Here is a 20,022-nt window from a genome sequence, read left to right as displayed (position 1 = left end):
GAACTTATCCACAATCTGTGGCAAAGAAATGTTTGGAGCACTGGCAGGTGGTTGTTGCCGCAACCATGTTAGGAAACTTTTTGTCTATTTCCTTGTAGAACAGTTGGTAAGACGTGTATTTTTTTTATCTAAAATGAAAGATCACAGGTTCAAATCCTAGCCGCTCAATTTCTTTTCTGTTGAAGTGAACACAGAAGTACGATATTTACTGAATACAAAAAATTTGAAATAATTAACCTTGAATATAACAGATTACTCTATGAAAAACAAATCGCATGATTACAACTCTAGAGTTTCAAGAGTATTCCTTACGCATACTTTCATTCGACGTCTTGTGTATATTTCTATAATAACATGAGGTTTTATATAAAGCAATGTGTCCCCAAAACTGTTTATTGTTCAATTTCCAACATGAACATTGAAACTTGAATGTTTCGGTGATGTTGCATTAAGACCCGAAGGAATCAATTTTATGAGTGGAATAGATTTATTATGTGAATAAATATGATGTTGCAATTATTGTTTTGGGGAGAAGATCGTTTAATTATTGTTTTTATTGTTTTTTTTGTGGACGAAAAAATTGTGACAAAAACTTTACTAAGTATTACATAAAAAAAACGTGAAAGCTGAGCCGGGTTTGAACCAATACCTCAAAGAGAAAAGATGAACGTAAGAAGATGTATGCTTGTCTGAAACGTTACAACTACGCTACAGATGTTCCGAACGTGTGTGCGTGTTTAGTAATACCAAATACTTTTACACATGGATGTAAAGAGCACTCGTTGTAGCACATTTGTCATAATTATTCTTTATTTATTTGTTAAATGAAAGTAATGTAATTGTAAATAATGGTTAAATTTATTTTATTATTCTTGACATCCTTTTCTGGTATGAATTCGTACGAAACTTTTCATGGCTGAATGTAATTGGAAGTCGTCTTTGAACCAACTGCAGCATCACGTGATTAACTATACCAATAGAAGACCTTATTTCCTTTGAACTACGCTCTAAACAGAGGCATGCAACATTTCTTTCTTCAACCTCGCGAAGAATGGAGCACTACAACAAATCCACAAGAGAAAGAGTGATCGGTTTGATCGAGGGAGCTGGATTGTCACCTGGTTTAGCTGGCGAGCAGTATGGCGTTCCAGCACGGACAGCAAGGAGGTGGTGGGCTCGATACGAAGAAACTGGTGAGGCATCATGGAAAAGACGCGAGAGCTGGGGCCGTGTTTCGACACCAGTGCAAGACGATCGGCTGATAGCGGAGTGTGAAGCCAATCCATTCCAGTCAGCCACTCAACTCAAGGCAAGGGCCGATTTTCCTGGTTGCCCACAGACAGTTCGGCGGAGGCTGGCTGCTTCTGGTTTACGGGCACGAAGGGCAGCAAAGAAGGAGGTCTTGACGGATGCACACAGAACTGATAGGCTAGCATTTGCTGAAGAAAATATTGATAGGATTTGGGATAGAGTAATCTTCTCAGACGAGAAAGTATTTTCTACTGCAAATGATGGTCCGGTTCTGGTCTACCGGCGTCAAGGACAACGATTTGATCCCCATTTTTTTGCTAACTCACGTCGGCGTGGACGCGTGAGCGTGCCTGTCTGGGGTTGGATATCTCTCGGTGGCGGAGGTGACCTACACCGCATAGAAGGACGTCTCAACGGGATACAGTATGTGCACATTTTGGAGCATGTTATGGTTCCTGGCGTGCGAGCTTTGTATCCCGAGGGAAATATTGACTTCCAGCAAGACTACTCCTCCATCCATGATTCAGCCATCGTTCAGCGTTGGTTTTCTGAACGAAACGACATACATCTAATTGACTGGCCACCCATGGGATGCGACATCAACCCAATTGAAAATATGTGGGCCGAGGTCGTTCGATGTTTGAAAGAAAGCTGGCCCGATCCACCACCTCGCAGAAGTGATGAACTATTTGACCACGTCAACAATGCCTGGAATGAAGTGTGCACTTCGCACAGGTATATTCGACATCTTGTGCAATCCGTTCCTCGACGCCTGAGACATGTCATAGATGCAGGTGGCTACTGGACAAGATATTAAATAAATGTCCAATTTTCCCAAACAGTCCTTTTCAGGACTAACAAATTAAAAAAAAAATACACTCGTGTAAGAAATAATTTGGAACCTTTCATATATTATTGTCTTACAGGCCTCAATATAAATAAAAATATCCAGATGAAGTGAGGCTCGAACCCTAATCAAAGACACAAGTGGAACTGGAAATGGGTGCCTTTACCGGATGTGCCACAAAGCTACAACAGAATGAACTCCACAGCTAATACAATATCTTAATTTTTGTTTTCTATTCATGCATACACCTATTCTATCTGGAAAACTGTTTTCTTTTAAAGATTTAGATCATCTATTTTTAACCCTAAAGATCGTAAAGCATAACCATTCATTAGTTATTTCCTTGCTTTGTTGGGGATTTTCCTGTACCGAAGGCACTGATTTGCAGCTAAAATCGAGCTTCCCTTACCTGCTGATCTTACCGAATTTAACACATGTTCGTTTATCGTTTGTGCAACAATGGCCTTCTTAAGTTATGTTACATTGCACCTCTGAGTGAGAGAGAGAGAGAGAGAGAGAGAGAGAGAGAGAGAGAGAGAGAGAGAGAGAGAGAGAGAGAGAGAGAGAGAGGAAGAAGTTGTGTAGCTTGTGGAAAGCAGGCTAGAATTATATTCAACACTTCATAGAAAAATATATTGAGAAACTGGAAACTATGGAACGATGTTTTCGCGAAAGGAAAACTTATGTAAGAGGAAAGTGAACATGCAGATAGAGTAATTTTAATCACAATGCCGAGCTGGACACAGTAACGACGTTACAAGAAAACAACCTCTAGTTACCTTCAGTACAGAAACGTCTTGTCAATTTCTTAACTTATTATTATTGACTCATAATGTGTGTTAACACAACTTATGACGCACAGCTGAATGAATTTGATTGAATTTCTGACGAGTATTGACGAGCATATAGGGCCTTGGCCTATCTCCCGACTGCCAGTCTCCTTCCCACAATTCTACCTAGAGGTGTGAGTTCTTCAACTGGTATGAGGTGACGTGGGGTCAGCACGTCGAGCCCTCAGCCGTTATAGAAGATTTTTATGACCGGGTTACGCTACTCACTCGTAACTTCCAAGCAAAGAACATTCTATTTGTATCAGTGGTGTATGCTGGTTCTAACGAGTGGGTAATCTCCGACCTTTTGATCCTCAAACTCCAAAAGTTTCCGTGCAATTTATGTCAAGCTCCATATTGGATTTAGGAATATTGTGTCGGAATATTTGTCTTATTGCTACGATCACAATCAATTAATTCTCGTTATTGCAGTTTACTATACGTGTAGAATTTCAAATAATAAAACAAGACAGTATTATAAAGCTATAAAAAACAGCCTGTGAAATATAAAATGAAAGACGTGCACTAGTGAAATAAAAACCCGCAATATTAATTTAAGTGCAAAATTCAACTTACTCCAGGACCCGATCACTTGTGCCGTACCACATCCAAAGCACGCTGTTTGTCCAGTTCACGTCAATACGTGTCATTGCGAAAGATTGCAGCTTAACAAAGGAAGTTATGTGACTTTTGGATTTTTCATGTTTGACACAAGTGTTGCAAAGATTACAGTATCAGCCACGCGTCCATACATTCTTTTCAGCCCCGAAAAGTAAGCACGGCCAACAAAAATGCAAAGCTTATTAACACTTATACTTCCTGTCAACCATGGTGTTTTGTCATAATTTGCTTGCGAATATGCCTCACATATTCCCGATTTTTGTCTTTGTGTGTAGAAATAAGTTCAAGCGATGACACTGGCCTACCTGTATTAACAATTTGCAACTTCTCCTGAAAAGATCTTGTTCCAAAAGGTTTCACCAGCAAATCTTGTATCACATCCATTACCCTTTAACACAGCACTATCACGACAAACACTAACACCTTAATAAATAATAAACACGAAGCCAACGACTACACGCATTCAGTTTCACGCGCCAAACTTCTGTTGTTGTGCTCCTGGCTCAGAAAGAAATTCCCTATGAATGATAAAAAAAAATCCCTTTCCGAGCTCGAAATGACAGGTTTTTAAAAGTTCGAATCATTGCAGGTCAGAGCCAGAATTTTATTTCGGGATGGGGATCATCCCTTATTAGCAGCCGCCACATAAAGTTGAAACAGTGGGGTTAGAAGTCCTGAAGATGAATCTCAGATTATTACAACGTATTATGCAAAGTGTTTAATCCTGCTAATGAAGTAAAATTAATTATCACTATACACTTTTTAAATTAGATATTTGTAGGATTTCGGGGAGGGGGGGTTTCAGCCCCCCCGAGTCCTCCACCTGGTTACGTGCCTGATGTGTTTTTTTCGTTTATGTTTAATTCGTTCATCTTCATCACTATTAATCTAAACAGGCGGAATATAGCAACTTAAATTAACTAATATATATAATTTATTTGGGACGGCGTAGGTTCGAATCCGGCTCTGGTCGGAATTTATTCGGCCTACGTATAGGGCCGGTGGCAACCCACCATCGTGAGGAAATTGGGAAGCTCCGAGTGAGTGAGCGTAACCCGGTCGAGAAGACCTACAGTAAACGGCTGGGGGTTCGTCGGGCTGATCACCCGTCCCCCTTTACTGGTCTAAGAACTCCACGCTCCAACAAGGTGACGGCGGAACAGTGTGGGAGGGAGACCAGCAGTCGGTAGGTAAGCCAAGGCCCTTCAAGGTGCTGTAGAGCTGTGGGTTATGTTATATCATTTATTTTTCATATCTTTCCCTTTAAACAAATATTCAGTTCCATGAAAGAAGTATTCTCGCTGCTTTTGAAGATTAGAGAGGAGAAACAATCACTATTTTTGTAAATACAAGGATTGGGGGGAGTCAGCAAATAGGTGCTTTAATTTCTTAAGCTTTGAATTTTAATTCAGTTTGCTTCATCTTCAATATTTAAGTTTTTCCCTTTTGATAAATTTATGTTCAAGTAACAGAAATCAGCAAGACAGAAGCAAATGTAAAGTGAAAATTAGCATAGCATTGGTTTGCCCATGTTATTCAGTTTTCCTGTTCTTCGCACTCTACCGGGTATGTTTTCCCTATTCAGCGGAGGGAATGGAGAGGCTCTGAAGGTTGAGAGTGCGACCGGTGGACTCTCACAAGAAGGAGCTTACCCTGGGCACGGAATCACCGCGCCTGAAAAGCAATGTTTCCTCCCCCTCTTTCCTTTCTCCTCGCCAAGGGTTGCAAGGGAAGCGGGAGGAATGACGTCAGGGTGAGATTCCCTGTAGACATTCCACCGGCTGGAGAAAGGTTCCCGGACATTCGGCGGCAAACGATTGGAAGTATTCGCGCGCTGGAAGCAAGGAAATGTATGCATCGAAATTGGTTTGGAAGAAAATTGGGAAGAAATGTGTATATATATACATTTTTTTTTTAAAAAAAAAGAAATACAGCCGGGTCATCTGCTATTACCTAGATGACCCAGAGTATACGCCGCTGATTTGTATATGTTTCTCTATTGTTGTTTTAAGTCTACTTGCTGCACAGACAGACTATTCGGTACTGGATCTATATTTTAAACTAGAATCCGAAGCAACGTGCCTCCACCGGGTGTTGAGCCCGGGACCCCTTGATTACAACATCCTGTTTAAGAACAGATATTAATGACATATAAGTTCTTAAATACGCGTATGTGTTAACATAACTTATGACAGCTGAATGAAAGGATAAGTTTTTCCTACATCCTGCCAATCACTGAAAGTTTAAGAACATTAGTAGAAATATTACTTGAGGCATGCACAGTGGCAACGATTAGACGGGGGGGGGGGGGGGGGCGGTAGAGGAACAGTTGCCCTTCCACTATGCTAAACCTTATCTCCCAAGGGAAACCCCCAGTTTTGACACCTTGCCCCATCAGTTTTGGAACTCAATCGCCGCCACTGAGTATGCATCGCATAAATATTTACAGTAATATCATATAATCTTATATTACGTTATTACAACACTTCGTATTCGGTAAATAAAAAAGAAAACATAATCAGGAAGGGGTGGGATTTGAACCTACGATGTTTCGATCTTGACGAAAACAGTAAAAAATGAAAAGTGTTGTCATCTAACCAACTACTCCAGGAGATTTCTAACGAAAACCTCAGTAAAGCACGTTGATCTCAGTTGAAGAAACCTTGTGCCGGAGTTTCGAACCATTTTTCGCCAATAACCAAGGAAAAGAGACACTTTGCAGAATCGTTTGGTGTTGTGCAAGGTATCTTTCATAAAAATTTCGTATAAAATCATCATGAATTTGCCTCCTTGCATTCAAATGTGACGGCAATTCTTCCCAAGTGGATGAGAACTTGTTCAGTGTTTCAAAATGCACATAAATTTACCTCTTTTCAAATTCAGAGCGAGGAATCTTGAAATATTTTCAACATTCGTATTTCTACTTACCATTTTTTTGTCTACTCATGTATTTCATTAGTGCTTTAGGGTATCTTTACTTTATGGAATGTGAAAGAATGAAAAAAAAATTCACGAGCGTTTTCATTCAGGAAGAAGAAATGTTGCAAAGTTGGCTACTCTTAGTTGGCTCTGAAGCGCTATGCTGCCAAATTTACGAATTCCGGACTTTGAAATTTTTCAGGGCGGTCAAATAAGAAGTTGCGAAGTGTACAATCAAGATGTGTTTCGAAGGACTAAAAATGAAGACTAAAATTGGTAAACGCTGTAAGTGCCACAATAATTCAAACACAGTTTTCCACGTTAAACTGTGAAATGTGCCATGCTTTATAATGTGGTAAACGTGAAGTGTGGCTGGTAGCCCTCTAAGTAGTTCAAAGAGCGTGTAAAGAGGCACTAGTGTGAACGTTCTTACGGGCTGATGTGTTGGACGATGCGATTTCCCAACACTTTCGCTTTTGGCACTTAAACCGTTTACCACTTTTAGTCCTCAAATCTACTTAAACAGGTTAAGAACTGAGGCTGTAAAGGGGAGCTCACCATAGCCGTGCGCACAGGAGGGGGGCAGTTGCCCCCCCTAATCGTGGATATCCTCAGATTTTTCAACGGAGGGATTAGCAAGGTATTTTTCCATGGGGTATATTACCCCGATAATAGTGTTGCCCCCTCAAAACACACCACTTATGTAAATTACTATGACTGAAATCAAATTATACGTGTGAAATCGTATATACTTTTAGCTTGACATTCGATTTCTAAGTGGAAGGTGTGGCCTCCCTTACAGACGTTTATGCACCTACATTATTACACTTTCACCTAGTGTAGAGAAATCTTATGGCTGTTATTAAACGATATTATACTCTTAAAAAGTATTTTCAAGCCGATTAAAGTTCAAAGCAACTACGGAGAAAGGGGGTGCAGTGGCGCAACCCAAGGGGGGCAATGAGCATTACCCCTTCCCAAACCTTGGATGGAAATCAATTCTAGGGGTACAAACATTGAGGTAACAGAAAGCAAGACTAGTAGAATCTAAGAGAAGCAGGACAAAATGATATTCAAGATGGAATTAGTTTTCACGTCATTCTTGCATTATTTCTTCCAGACGGCCAAGAGCACCTGCAGGGTGGCACAAAGGGGAATTGGCCCCCTCGATATCAAATTTTATACAAATAAAAATACATTTCGTAAAATTTTCTTGCTCGCAGTTTCTGTCTTTCACACAGTGTTGTCAAGTTCCGAGCTGTAGCTAAGGGGTGGCGGGATTTAGCCCTGGACGTTGAACGATCTAAATGAAGAAAATTGTAAAAGATAATGCCATGGCGCTCCATGAATTTTTGTGCCATATTAAATTAATATTGTTTTCAGTTTGCAAAAATTTGGATCCAAAAATTTTCTTGCCCGCGACTGTAATAGGATTGAAAATTTCCAGCGAGAGATGGTATAAGTACTAAGTACTTCAGACTCTTGCTGCTAAACAGTTTTGTATTAAATGCATGAACACAATTCTTTGGAGGAAAAGAAGCGCGGCACATTTCAGATGCAATTTATTTATTCGTTATGGTGCCTCTATGTTGCTGCATTGTATATACGAGGTGCATTCAAGTTCTAAGGTCTCCTATTTTTTTCTATTTTCATAAACCACTTACACAACATAGATGAAACTTCATTTACTTCTCAATAAAGTCTCCCTCTAGACGTACACACTTTTCGCAACGTCGACGCCATGATTTCATGGCCGCCGCGAACGCTTCTTTAGGGGTCTGCTTGCTCCACTGGAAAAATTGCCGATGCAATAGCAGCACGAGAGGAAAATGTGCGGCCCTGGAGAAAGTCCTTCAGCATTGGAAAAAGCCAAAGATCGCTAGGCGCAAAGTCTGGGGAGAATGGACGGAGCATGTTATTCATTTCAAATTTGTTTTCCATGAAGAGCGGTTGAACAATGGCCGCCCGATGAGGAGGTGCGTTCTCCTGATGAAAGAACACAGCTACAGCCATTTCCGGCCATTTCTTTTGCAATGCTGGAAACAACTTGGTCCTCAAATCAGTTTCATAGCTTGTACCCATCATTGTTGTGCCCTTAGGATAGCAATGCGTGAGTATAACGCCTTCGCTGTCCCAAAACATCCCTTTTCTCAGCAATGGAGTAACTGGCGGCTAATTCGTGGGCGAGGCTCATTTGGTTTGTTTTCATACGACGTTCGACATTCCTTAAACTATGGGACCCACGAACGCACATTGCTCAGGTCCGTGACACCACCACAGCATGTCTCAGTCAATTTAAGATGAATATCGATGGGTGTCACTCCACGCAGGTGAAGAAAATGGATAATAACACGCTGTTCTTTCGATGTAAAAGATGTCATTTCCAGTATCAAAAACATGTCCGTCGTTAGATAGCGCCACTAGCTTCCTATGGGCCGTATCGTTCTGTCATCTGGCCTCATCAACCTTCAAGAATTGGTCCTTCTTTTCAAACAACTCTCACGTTTATAACTGCTTCTAGTAATGAAGAAAAAATAGGAGACCTTAGAACTTGAATGCACTTCGTATATATATCCGTCAATGCAATGAAACTAAAACAGTGATAAGTGAGGTTGAAAATTGGGTGCCTTATCAAAAGGTCACCTCTTAGACCTTAATGGTGAGAAGATGTTTGATTGATTGATTTGTTATATATTAGTTTGCTTTTGTGCCACTTTTCGCTAATCGCAAAGATGGGAATAAAAAGAAATGAGAAAATAGATGAAAGGGCAATCGCAAAAACGCATGGCCAGGAGACAACACTGGCCATGGGTCCAGACGCCAAAGCGTCGCTAGTTTGTAAATTTCAGTCCAGGGTGTACTACGTGGAGAGAGGTTGACATTGGGTGTTTTTGGAAAAGGTCACACTTTATATCAGTGTATTGTTTGAGGATAGTTTGGTAGCAAGAGTGAAACTTGTCGTATCCTTGAATATTTAGTCGGAACAAGTGAAGTATGAGAAAAAAATAATTTAAAGGTAATTCAGTTACTAAGAGTGGCTAATATTTATTTATGTTCTTAACGCAGCCTGCTCAGTCAATGAGGTGTTCTCCAAGTGCGGCAGGATCTGTGAAGCCTCTTGTGACTCCGCCAGACCAAACAGTGACGAGTGCAAACCTGACTGTGCCTGCAGGAGAGGACTCGTGCGGAAACTTCCAGAGGACATCTGCATTCCCAAGAGAGAATGCGTTTCAGGTAAGGGAATGAAAATATTCATTGAAATCTCGATTCGACCATCAGCATGGTCGTACCTAGCAGTGATGCCATTAAAAGTCCAATTAGGCACACATAAAATGGGTGTTTCATGACAAGGACTAATTGTACCCACCGCATTATTATGTGACACGCCAGTTTCAGTTATATAATATGAGATTGATTCATTTGCTTTATTTTACTTCGCTTTTTTCTGCCACTTTCGGATAATCGCGAAGATGAGGGTGAATGATGACAAGATGAAACTGATGGAAGAACAATCACAAACACAAATGGACAGCAAACGGACCTCACAGCGGATTATAGTGACCAAAGCCAGACGCCAGAGTCTCGTTAGTCTGTTTTTGATGGTTTCATCTCGTCTAACGACCAAATATTTGGGGGATCGTTGATAGGCTATGACAGCCTTTAGCCACTCGCTTGCTAACGTTGTAAGAAAAAGGGGGTCGCTCTGAAGAGCTACGTCTACACTCAAACTGCGAGAGGACTATTCCCATGAAATAAGAACACACTGACATCTATTTAAAAACACTACCTTTGACTGAACAGGCAGGGTGAGGAAAGACATAAGGAATGTTCGTTTACCTGTAGTTCTGCTGCAATCTCTTCTCCGCTGGTCCTCGTTGCGATGTAGCCCAACTCTGTAATAAAACGGGCGAGGGAGCAACTCCGGGCTCCAAACTCTGTACTTTCGTAGACCGATATTCTAAACGATAAACTTTAACTTCCCGATCGTTCGTTCGCTCATTTTCCTAAACTTATGATGCATGTGGAGATCTCTCGCGATAACTGGATTCAACGTAAACTGAAAGCAACTAGAAACTAAGTTCTTTTGAAACTACTTCATCTGACGGAAAACAGAAGAGAACTAATGGCCGTGTGCACGAACGAAGATCAAATTTTAAACTCGGATCGGGAAAGGATGACTGGAAAATTCCATTGCACGAAGACGGTTCAACACTCGATCGCGATCTAGGAACATCAAAACGAGTTTATCTTCTGAACGGCCATTCGCCACCGTTTTGGTGGCCGATCATGGTTCACGATACTGACGCTTCGACTGCAGGCAGTTGTTTTTGAATATAAAAAGAGCGGAAAGTGATATCGAGGGCGTGCAAACGCTAGAGATGCTGATAATTCGAGAGTTGTGTAAAGTAAACTAAAAACTGCCAAAATAATAATAATAATTTGTGGTTCTGTGGTGAAAAGTCGAAATGTTTCTAAATACTGTACTTTCTATCCCAGAACACAAAACATGTGCAAGTCCAAGGTAAATTAGAACCAGGCGCGGCTCGTGCATTATTTACCCGGGGGTTCACTGAAGTCATGTGACATATATTCAGATTCCGCAAAATAGACTTCCTTCGCCTAACAAAAGGATGAGGGGAGGGAGGGCTTAAAAGAATTGTCCAGAATTTTTTTTTTATCTGGGAGTATAAGGTTTTGTATTAGGGGTGTGCGAATAAATTTAGGGCTGAAACTACAATAAATTGTGCCTTTATGAAAAAAGTTGAGTTTTGTTGGAATATCATGGACGTCCTCAAGTAGGGGCAAGTAATATATTTTTTCCCCAGGAGGAGCAAAAAACACTCCTTCAGTCTGAAGTTACTGCAACGCTTTTATAATGATTACCAAAAATTACTGTGACTGAAATTAAATTATATGCCTGTAATATATAATTTTTGGTTTACATTCAATTTCCATGGGGGCGGCCCCCTTTTCCCCTTCCGGACGTCCATGCCGACTAATCAGAACTGGTCCTACATTTATTAAAGGGAAATGGCAACTAATGGCATGTGCATACTAGAAATCGAACCTGAGACCCTTTCATTGATACGCGACAGGTTTGTTCAAATTTGGGGCTGGTCGACCAGCACACGCTTTTTTTCAGTGGACAAGGAAGTTTGTTTACGTTAATTATGTGCATTTCTATCGGTCATTTCTTACTTGCGCGGACAGCAACGCCTACACTGCATCAAATGACATAACCTAGTTAAAGTCCATCCCTCGCTTCACTCGCAGCATCACTTAATACTTTCCAACAAGTATCCAAGCACTTCAAAAACTAACGAACTTGAGACTTTGACACCGAGCGACAGCGAGTCTCGTCTTCGCGCCATTCTTTCTCTTTCGCGAACCCGAAGTGTTTCCACCTTTAAGGAAAAACCTCTGAATGCATGCACGAGCTGTTTTGGTAGTGTATATCCTTTATTTTAATTCATTGCATCTAATTCCAGCTTTTATTTGTTTCCACTCATCCATCTCTGCCACAATCTTGCATTTATTCCAAGAAGTTCGGTACAAAAATGATACAAAGAGAAGATTGAATATGTAATGTGTGCGCTTCAAACTTGAACCGCACACAGCAACACTGGAAGGGAGGAAGCAGCGAGAACGGAGCCTTGTCCCGCGGCTTCTGCGAGAGAACGAACTGCGCATGACCGTTGGGTTGAACATAGGTTCTGCAAATCTCACCTTCCATGTATTTTGTCCTATACCCTCCTCGAGCTTCTGCTCCCGCACGAAGCTTTCACAATGGCAAGAGCTGTCCTGTGGGGGTTCAACTGATGGCCGTGTGCACGAACGAAGATCAAATTTTAAACTCGGATCGGGAAAGGATCACTGGAAAATTCCATTGCACGAAGACGGTTCAACACTTGATCGCGATCTAGGAACATCAAAACGAGTTTATCTTCTGAACGGCCATTCACCACCGTTTTGGTGGCCGATCATGGTTCACGATACTGACGCTTCGACTGCAGGCAGTTGTTTTTGAATATAAAAAGAGCGGAAAGTGATATCGATGGCGTGCAAACGCTAGAGTTGTTGGGTGTACAATGCTGATAATTCGAGAGTTGTGTAAAGTAAACTAAAAACTGCCAAAATAATAATAATAATTTGTGGTTCTGTGGTGCAAAGTCGAAATGTTCTTTCTATCCCAGAACACAAAACATGTGCAAGTCCAAGGTAAATTAGAACAGAGCAATGTTACGATATTGCTACATGTTGTTGCTACACATGACAATATAAATATATAAGAATTAAGAAATGAAAAATTCAAATACTTACCACAATACAGTAATAATAATAATAATATATCTTTATTGAGCGGGCGAGTTTCAGCGTACGCTGAAACTCGCCCGCTCAATAAAGATATTTTATTATTATTATTACTGTATTGTGGTAAGTATTTGAATTTTTCATTTCTTAATTCTTATATATTTATATTGTCATGTCGTGTAGCAACACCATGTAGCAATATCGTAACATTGCTCTGTTCTAATCAGTGATGTGCGTCTACGCGTAAACAACGATAGTCTACATTCTACACGTAGACTATTTTATACACGTAGATTAGGTAATCTATGTAAACAACATGGCGAAAGGTGATAACTTAACAAAGGGCGCCGTGAAATTAAAATAAAATTATACTGCACATCAGTTGCTAATGTGTGAAGAGAACTTTTCGTACTCTTTCTTCCAAATTCGAACAATTCCTCACCTAGGAAGAAACCTAATATCAGTGGCGTGCCGTGACATTTAAACTAGGGTACGCAACATGAGCCAACCGAAATACATTATGGGGGCCAGAAACCCCCCCCCTCCCTGGCCATCATGTTATTCAGAAAATAACTTCTTTCTACAATTTTATAATGGGAAATTTCTCATCCTTGCATCAATATCCAAATGTAACGACGTAAAATATATGTATGATATTTTATATTCGCAAATATATTCTGATAGTAGCTACGTAGAGTCCAACAATTCAACTTCGATTATTTCCTTCATGCAGTGCGATGAACATTGAACGGGAAGGAAATGGCATAATCATTTTCCTTTCCAATCTCATGTAATAAATTTGATAAATTTCAGTATCCTCTACTATTTCAGAACACCTTTTGCAGAGGAAACCAACGAATAAGGCCAACAATAAAGTTTCACTGTTTTTATACTCAGTCAATCACTCTGTAGAGATATTTTTTCTTCTTCTCAAAAATCAAAATGCCTAATATACTGCTTACCATCCTTCACAACTCCTGCCTGAAACAATTCTTCCAACTCAGGAACAGACCTTCCATTTCGGATTGTTTATACTTGTTTCGTAAATTCCGAAAATCCCTTCTCCAGAATGTCATCAATAACTCCCGGTCCCCCTATTTTATCACTTCACAGCACCGACAAACAATAGAGATCCTGTAATGTAAATAATATGAACGAAAAACTCGCTGCAAATTTCACACGACAGAAGAAAGCAAAAGTCAACCTCCCACGGTACAGTGTGTCCGGTCCGCTATGCCCGAAAACCACGCATTCTTGTGGACGAATGAATCGGAGTTGCCAATCGACAAAGTATTTTGTAGAAGGGAGATAATTAAGGACAAGTAGAAAATACGTCAGCATACATCCCAGAACACTTCAAAAGCTAAACTACCGTACATCACTTTGCAATGTCTGGCGGGAGGGAGGGGGCTCATTCGAATCCCATTGTAAGCATTGTGTTTTATGATGTTTTTCTTTTATCATTCATTCATATCGTCGGGTCAACAATCAACACCCATGCTATGGAACTCAAAGGAAATGTTTATCCCGAAAGGAGATGAACAGATACTCTCATACTCTGATAATTGTGCGAAACTTGCGAATTGTTCACATATTTTCCCGTCGACACAGTGACAGTCCATTCTGGTCCTCACCTCCCTATACGAAAAAAAAACTTGCTAGTGTAACTTTAACCTCACATAAATATTTTATATGTGATAGTTTACGCGTATATTAAATATGATCTTCCACCACTACATATTCTTGCCCTCCTCTCTGATTCCTGTATCACTTTTTATAATGTATTTTTATTGCAACCCAACAGTGATCTATCTATCTACGCGTGGCTGCTAAATGCTAGTAAGCTAAGCATTCCAGAAAAAAAATATATGTTGACTACTGTCAACACTGCATACGCTGTCAAAATCTTGGGTACCCTCGATGCTTAGAACCGGGAAAGAAGTGAGAGAGGGGGTAAGCGCGGGCAGACCCAAACACGTGGTCGGGGCTGATATGAGTCAATGGGGTTACCTTCCGAATTTCTAGGGTACCAAGCAGAAGAAACAGCGTCTTTCTGCGGAAATCGGCAGGAACGCGTGCCGAAGTCACAATCGGGATCATTCGGGACTGCCTTCAGGAAGGCAGCAGCGTGTTCGTGTGGAAATCGGAATTTCTTGCAGTGGAACTGCTTTCGGAGCGATAATTGTTGAATTTTCATGTTCGGGGAAGACGAAAAAATGTTTATTTTTCTTACTGTGTTGTGGGTACGCAGTGCGTACCTTGCGTATCCCGAATGCACGCCGCTGCCTAATATAGGAAATATTCTAGTGTTTTATGGGAAAAGGACCGCTCTTGCTTCACGACTGCCATCTGTTGTTGTTTTTTGCATACTATTTATCTTCTTCCATAGTTGATAATAGAAGAGAAGAGAAATTTTGTTGTAAATAGGATTCTTTTCGTTTCGTTAGGAACCAATATAGTTGAAAATGTCACTTTCCTTTCATGAAAGCCTTGAAAATTAATTTTAATGCACTTTATATTGTCTACGTAGTCTATGTAAACTACAACCTAATGTAATCTACGCGTAGATTACGTGTAGACAACGCATGTAGACGTAAACTTATAGTCTACGGCACATCACTGGTTCTAATTTACCTTGCACTTGCACATGTTTTGTGTTCTGGGATAGAAAGTACAGTATTTAGAAACATTTCGACTTTGCACCACAGAACCACAAATTATTATTATTATTTTGGCAGTTTTTAGTTTACTTTACACAACTCTCGAATTATCAGCATTGTACATCCAACATCTCTAGCGTTTGCACGCCCTCGATATCACTTTCCGCTCTTTTTATATTAAAAAACAACTGCCTGCGGTTGAAGCGTCAGTATCGTGAACCAGGGCCGTGTCCGGATTGGCAAGCGCTCCGTCCAGTTCTCTCCCGTTGCTCTCGCGTCCCGTCGAAGTCACGTCCAAGTCGTCCGAATCTGCATGTCCCCTTGTAGTACGGTTGTCACTTTTCCCGCCAGGTGTCAGCTCGAATTTCACCCACCGCGCTCTGGGGCGCAGGCGCATCGCACGGAAGCAGAAGACAGACGCCAAACAAACATGACAATGATTTCCACCTATTTACTAATCATATTAAAAATGTAACACGTTATATCATCATTTACAATTTTTCTGCATTCAGTATTATCGATAAAATGTTAATGTATAACTGAGTTTTACATCCTCCAATCGGTAAATGTTGTCTGTACAAAGTGAAAGTTAGAATATGGCTGCCAAGCCCAGCGTAACAGCGAGTTCAAGCGTGCATCTGTCGCTCCTCTCTGCTCTCCCCTCCGACTCCACGTCTGTCGCGAATTCGGACAAGGGAGGTTGGCTGAGTCCCCGGATGGAACGGTGCTCTAGGTGACATCTGCTGCCGATTCGGACGCGGCCCAGGATCGGCCACCAAACGAATGGCCGTTCAGAAGATAAACTCGTTTTGATGTTCCTAGATCGCGATCAAGTGTTGAACCGTCTTCGTGCAATGGAATTTTCCAGTGATCCTTTTCCGATCCGAGTTTAAAATTTGATCTTCGTTCGTGCACACGGCCATAACACGGTTAACTCGATCGCATCCTTTGGCAACGGCGAATCTGAGGAAAAACACTGATTTCCTGATTTTCAAACTGTGTCGGCCTAATGCAATGTCAGCGGTTGTTTTCCAACTTCCCTGAAGGTCGCTGTCGTAATTAGCTTTTAAGAAGCTCTTTTTCAATACTTTAGCGGGACCCTTTTTATAACATGATTAGCTTATTTATTTATGATGCCCGGGTCCTAGGTTCGACTCACGCCTATGGCGCGATACGATCTATAGGTTATTTGAGGTTGCATTTGTCATTTTTGGCTAATCGCGGCGATCGGGATGAAATGTACGAAGAGACAATCAGAAACATGGACGTCACAAAAAAAGCCCAACAGACGATAATACTGGCTGAGTTCAGGTGCCAGGGCCTCGCTTGCCTGTAACATTGGGACCAGTGACCACACGCCATAGTGATGAAATTGGGGATCTACGAATGAGTAGCGTAACCCCGTCATGGAAACCTACAACAACGCCTGCGGGTTCGTAGTGCTGACCACGTCACCCCGTAACAGGTTGGATGATCCCCCACCTCGGGTAACTGAGTGGGAAGGTCGGTAGGTAGGCCCAGGCCCTCAATGGGCTGTTGCGCCACTGGTTATATTATGTATGTATGTATGTATGTATGTGTGTGTATGTATATATAATGTGTATATATTTTATACCACGACCAATATCTTCGCTTAGAAGCTATGGCTGAAATGGAGCATCAACACTCAAACTAGTTGCGTCTGATAATAATAAAAGGCCAAGACTCTTTAGTTAAAGGTAGTATCTGCTGGAGCCTCAAAAGAGATGCGCGTGGCAGCAAACTCGGTCTTTGTTTTTATCGTGATTTCATCATGTTATGTATGCAATTACGTCTGTAACACATACTGTGAAGTTGTAGCGATTACTTTCACAGAAATATTTTAAGATTAGGTCCCTTAGCATTATTCTAATAATAAACCTAAATGCTCTCGTAGTTAGGTTAGGTTCCGTTAGCATTAAAATAATATCGCTAAATGCTATCTAACGAAAAAGGTTCTAAATTACCTGTACATTCATTCCCATTAATCATAAACTTGCATTTTTCTCGTCTTCATGTGTTCTTAAGATTTGGAACATCCTTTTAGCAGACGAATTACGTGGCAGGAGCAAATTTGACGCTTATTCTTACTGCTGGAACGTGCGTGGCAGCAGACTCGGCCTTAGTTAAATATGAACTAAAAACAGAATAATTCGCGAACTCAACACGCACAAGAACAGCACAAATATTCGTTTAGAGAATTACCCTGACAGTAAATGTAGGTCTTCTACCAGCAAATGCGATCAGATTTCACCTTTTCGAAATACACAAACACTGTCACTAACGAGGTTAGTTCCACGAAGGTTTTCCAGTTTTAGAGTACCCGGAAACTCTTAAAGAACTAATACCATCATGTTACCTTGAAGAATATATTTTATAACCCATCGCCATGAATCATCAAGATGTATTTTATCACCTTTTTCTCTTAATTTCAGAATAAGGGAAAACCTATTTATGCTGCACCTATCCAGAAGGCTGGTTGAATTGTTACCTGACTCGGAATTATGGCTAAATGTTCTGGGGGGAAAAAAAAAAACAGATGAAAACTGGGCCCTTGCTTGAACTGAAGAAATATCTAGTGCTTAGAGGAAAAGGTCTATATATGGGCCCCTTTTTATGTTGGTCATATTCGGAGAAAAAATTAATATATCAAGCACCTGTCTTTATAATGCATATCTATGAAATATATACTTAAATGTAATAGCATGCTAAAGTATAGAAGGTCTCCATTTTTTTTTAAAAAAAAGCAATTTCCAAAAACTGGTAAAATGATGCATTTCAAAATTGTGGTCTAAATATGGGCTACTAGTGGCAATATCACAAAAAGCAATTAAAATAAAAGAAAACAGTCATTTATCGCTAAAACATTATAAACTTCATATTTATGAATAATCTGTTGTTTTGAATATCACACGGAATGGAAAAATCGAAATTAAGAAAAACATCCAGATATTTGTTGAAAATGTGATCTCAACATTAGACCTCATGTCATAGCCCATATTTAGACCATCACTCTATTTTTCTTCAATTTATTTTCGATCTCTGTGGTACATCTTTAAAAAGTTTTCGGAGGTTGCAATTCTATAACAGCGTCCAAGGTCGAAACTAACCACCACTTTCTCTTGCAAATTGGCACCGCAATCTTTGTGCTCGACAGATAACCAGTTCCAATAGTCTCTGCCAGGCTGCAACACGCAGCAGCGCTGATAACTTCAAAGCCCATATTTAAACCTTCGCCCATATTTAGACCTTCTCCTCTACTGTGTAGTGCTCGTCTTGGGTGTTAAGACTATTTTTTATAACCCAACAATTTACAGACCTGTGATAGTGTGTTGTTTGTACATAAAGAAATACACCAACAAAATTGAAGATGAAATACAAATCGGCCATAGGCTAATAAGTTAATAGCCTAAATGTTTATCTAAATCATTGTATTGCCAAACGCGCAATGTAACCATTTCCCCATTCATTAATAAAAGGATTGAAATGTCATTGAAAAAACTGAATATTTAAGGTGACAAACAGCTACAGACATCCTTTGTTAAACTCCTCACCTCACTGCTAATAACTCTAACATGAATTGTGTAATTATGGTGTAATCAAAGTATTTCTTGAAAATCGAAATGGCAATTTGGGTGTTGATAATGACAGACTTGATGTTGTTATCCTATATTTATGTCTTTTACACCATGGTGTAATTTTTGTAATAAAATTGGAAATACGTCTTTTCTGTGTGTTTTATTAATATTTCAACAAAATTTGTTCATCTAGAAAAAGTTTTGTTGAATATTTTATACTGGACTGATAGGTTATTTGTGCCTGTCACACAATACAGGGATAATCCCCTTTACTTAAACAATGATAATGAAGCAGATGAAGAGAAAATCACTAACACATGGACGACACAAGCACAACAAGCCACACAGAGTTATACCGGTCTAGGCGCCAGAGCCAGGTTGGCCTGCAACATTGCAATTACATGGCGTTGACTTTTTGGTACTTTTTCATAAGGTGACCACTTGCACACCTTACACCCCAAACGCCAGAGGCTCACTAGTCTACCAAATGCAATCCAAGGTGCACTGCATGGAAGCAGTGGCAGCTCGTGGTTCAGAATGTTGGTGGTTGAAGCAAATATATATATATAATATATTTATATAACTTTAATTTGTATATATTTATAATGTAATATGTATTTATAATTTTATATGTGATTGACACGTGGCACTTTCGAGGAGTAAAAAGTAAAAAAAAAAAAAAAAAAGGTAAAGTGCTCCCCTGTGCATAGCACCATGCCACGAAGGCATATAGGGGGTGTGGGGGTAACGCCCCACACTTTCTTGATCCGGTCATGAGTGGGGGTGTGATCAGCATCACGCCCCTGACCACCTTTACCCCCCAGGTACCCATATTATTCGACGCTGGGTGGGTGCCAGGGCAGCTTCCATCGTTAGAAACGTTCCCAGATTTGAACCGGCCAGGGATCGAACCCGGGACCTTTAGCATGGTAGTCAGACGCGTTACCGACTGAGCAACCACGGCCACTTTCGAAGAGTACAATTAA

General features: G+C 40.5%; 1 protein-coding gene across 1 annotated transcript in view; it reads left to right on the top strand.

Moving 5' to 3' along the window:
* The window catches only part of LOC145996791 (zonadhesin-like), a 55,457-nt gene extending 37,452 nt beyond the window's left edge, over positions 1-18,005 (top strand). The window contains exons 16-17 of the mRNA XM_083133325.1: positions 9,535-9,702; positions 17,894-18,005. Coding sequence (XP_082989451.1) covers positions 9,535-9,702; positions 17,894-17,898 — 173 coding nt within the window. The 3' untranslated portion in view covers positions 17,899-18,005. The remainder of the gene's footprint in view (positions 1-9,534; positions 9,703-17,893) is intronic.
* Positions 18,006-20,022: the final 2,017 nt, after the last annotated feature.

Source organism: Lepisma saccharinum, chromosome 13 (assembly GCF_977018435.1).
Source record: "Lepisma saccharinum chromosome 13, izLepSacc3.1, whole genome shotgun sequence".
Classification (NCBI taxonomy): domain Eukaryota; kingdom Metazoa; phylum Arthropoda; class Insecta; order Zygentoma; family Lepismatidae; genus Lepisma; species Lepisma saccharinum.
The sequence above is the reverse complement of the archived record's forward strand: the minus strand, read 5'-3'. Positions and strand labels throughout refer to the sequence as shown.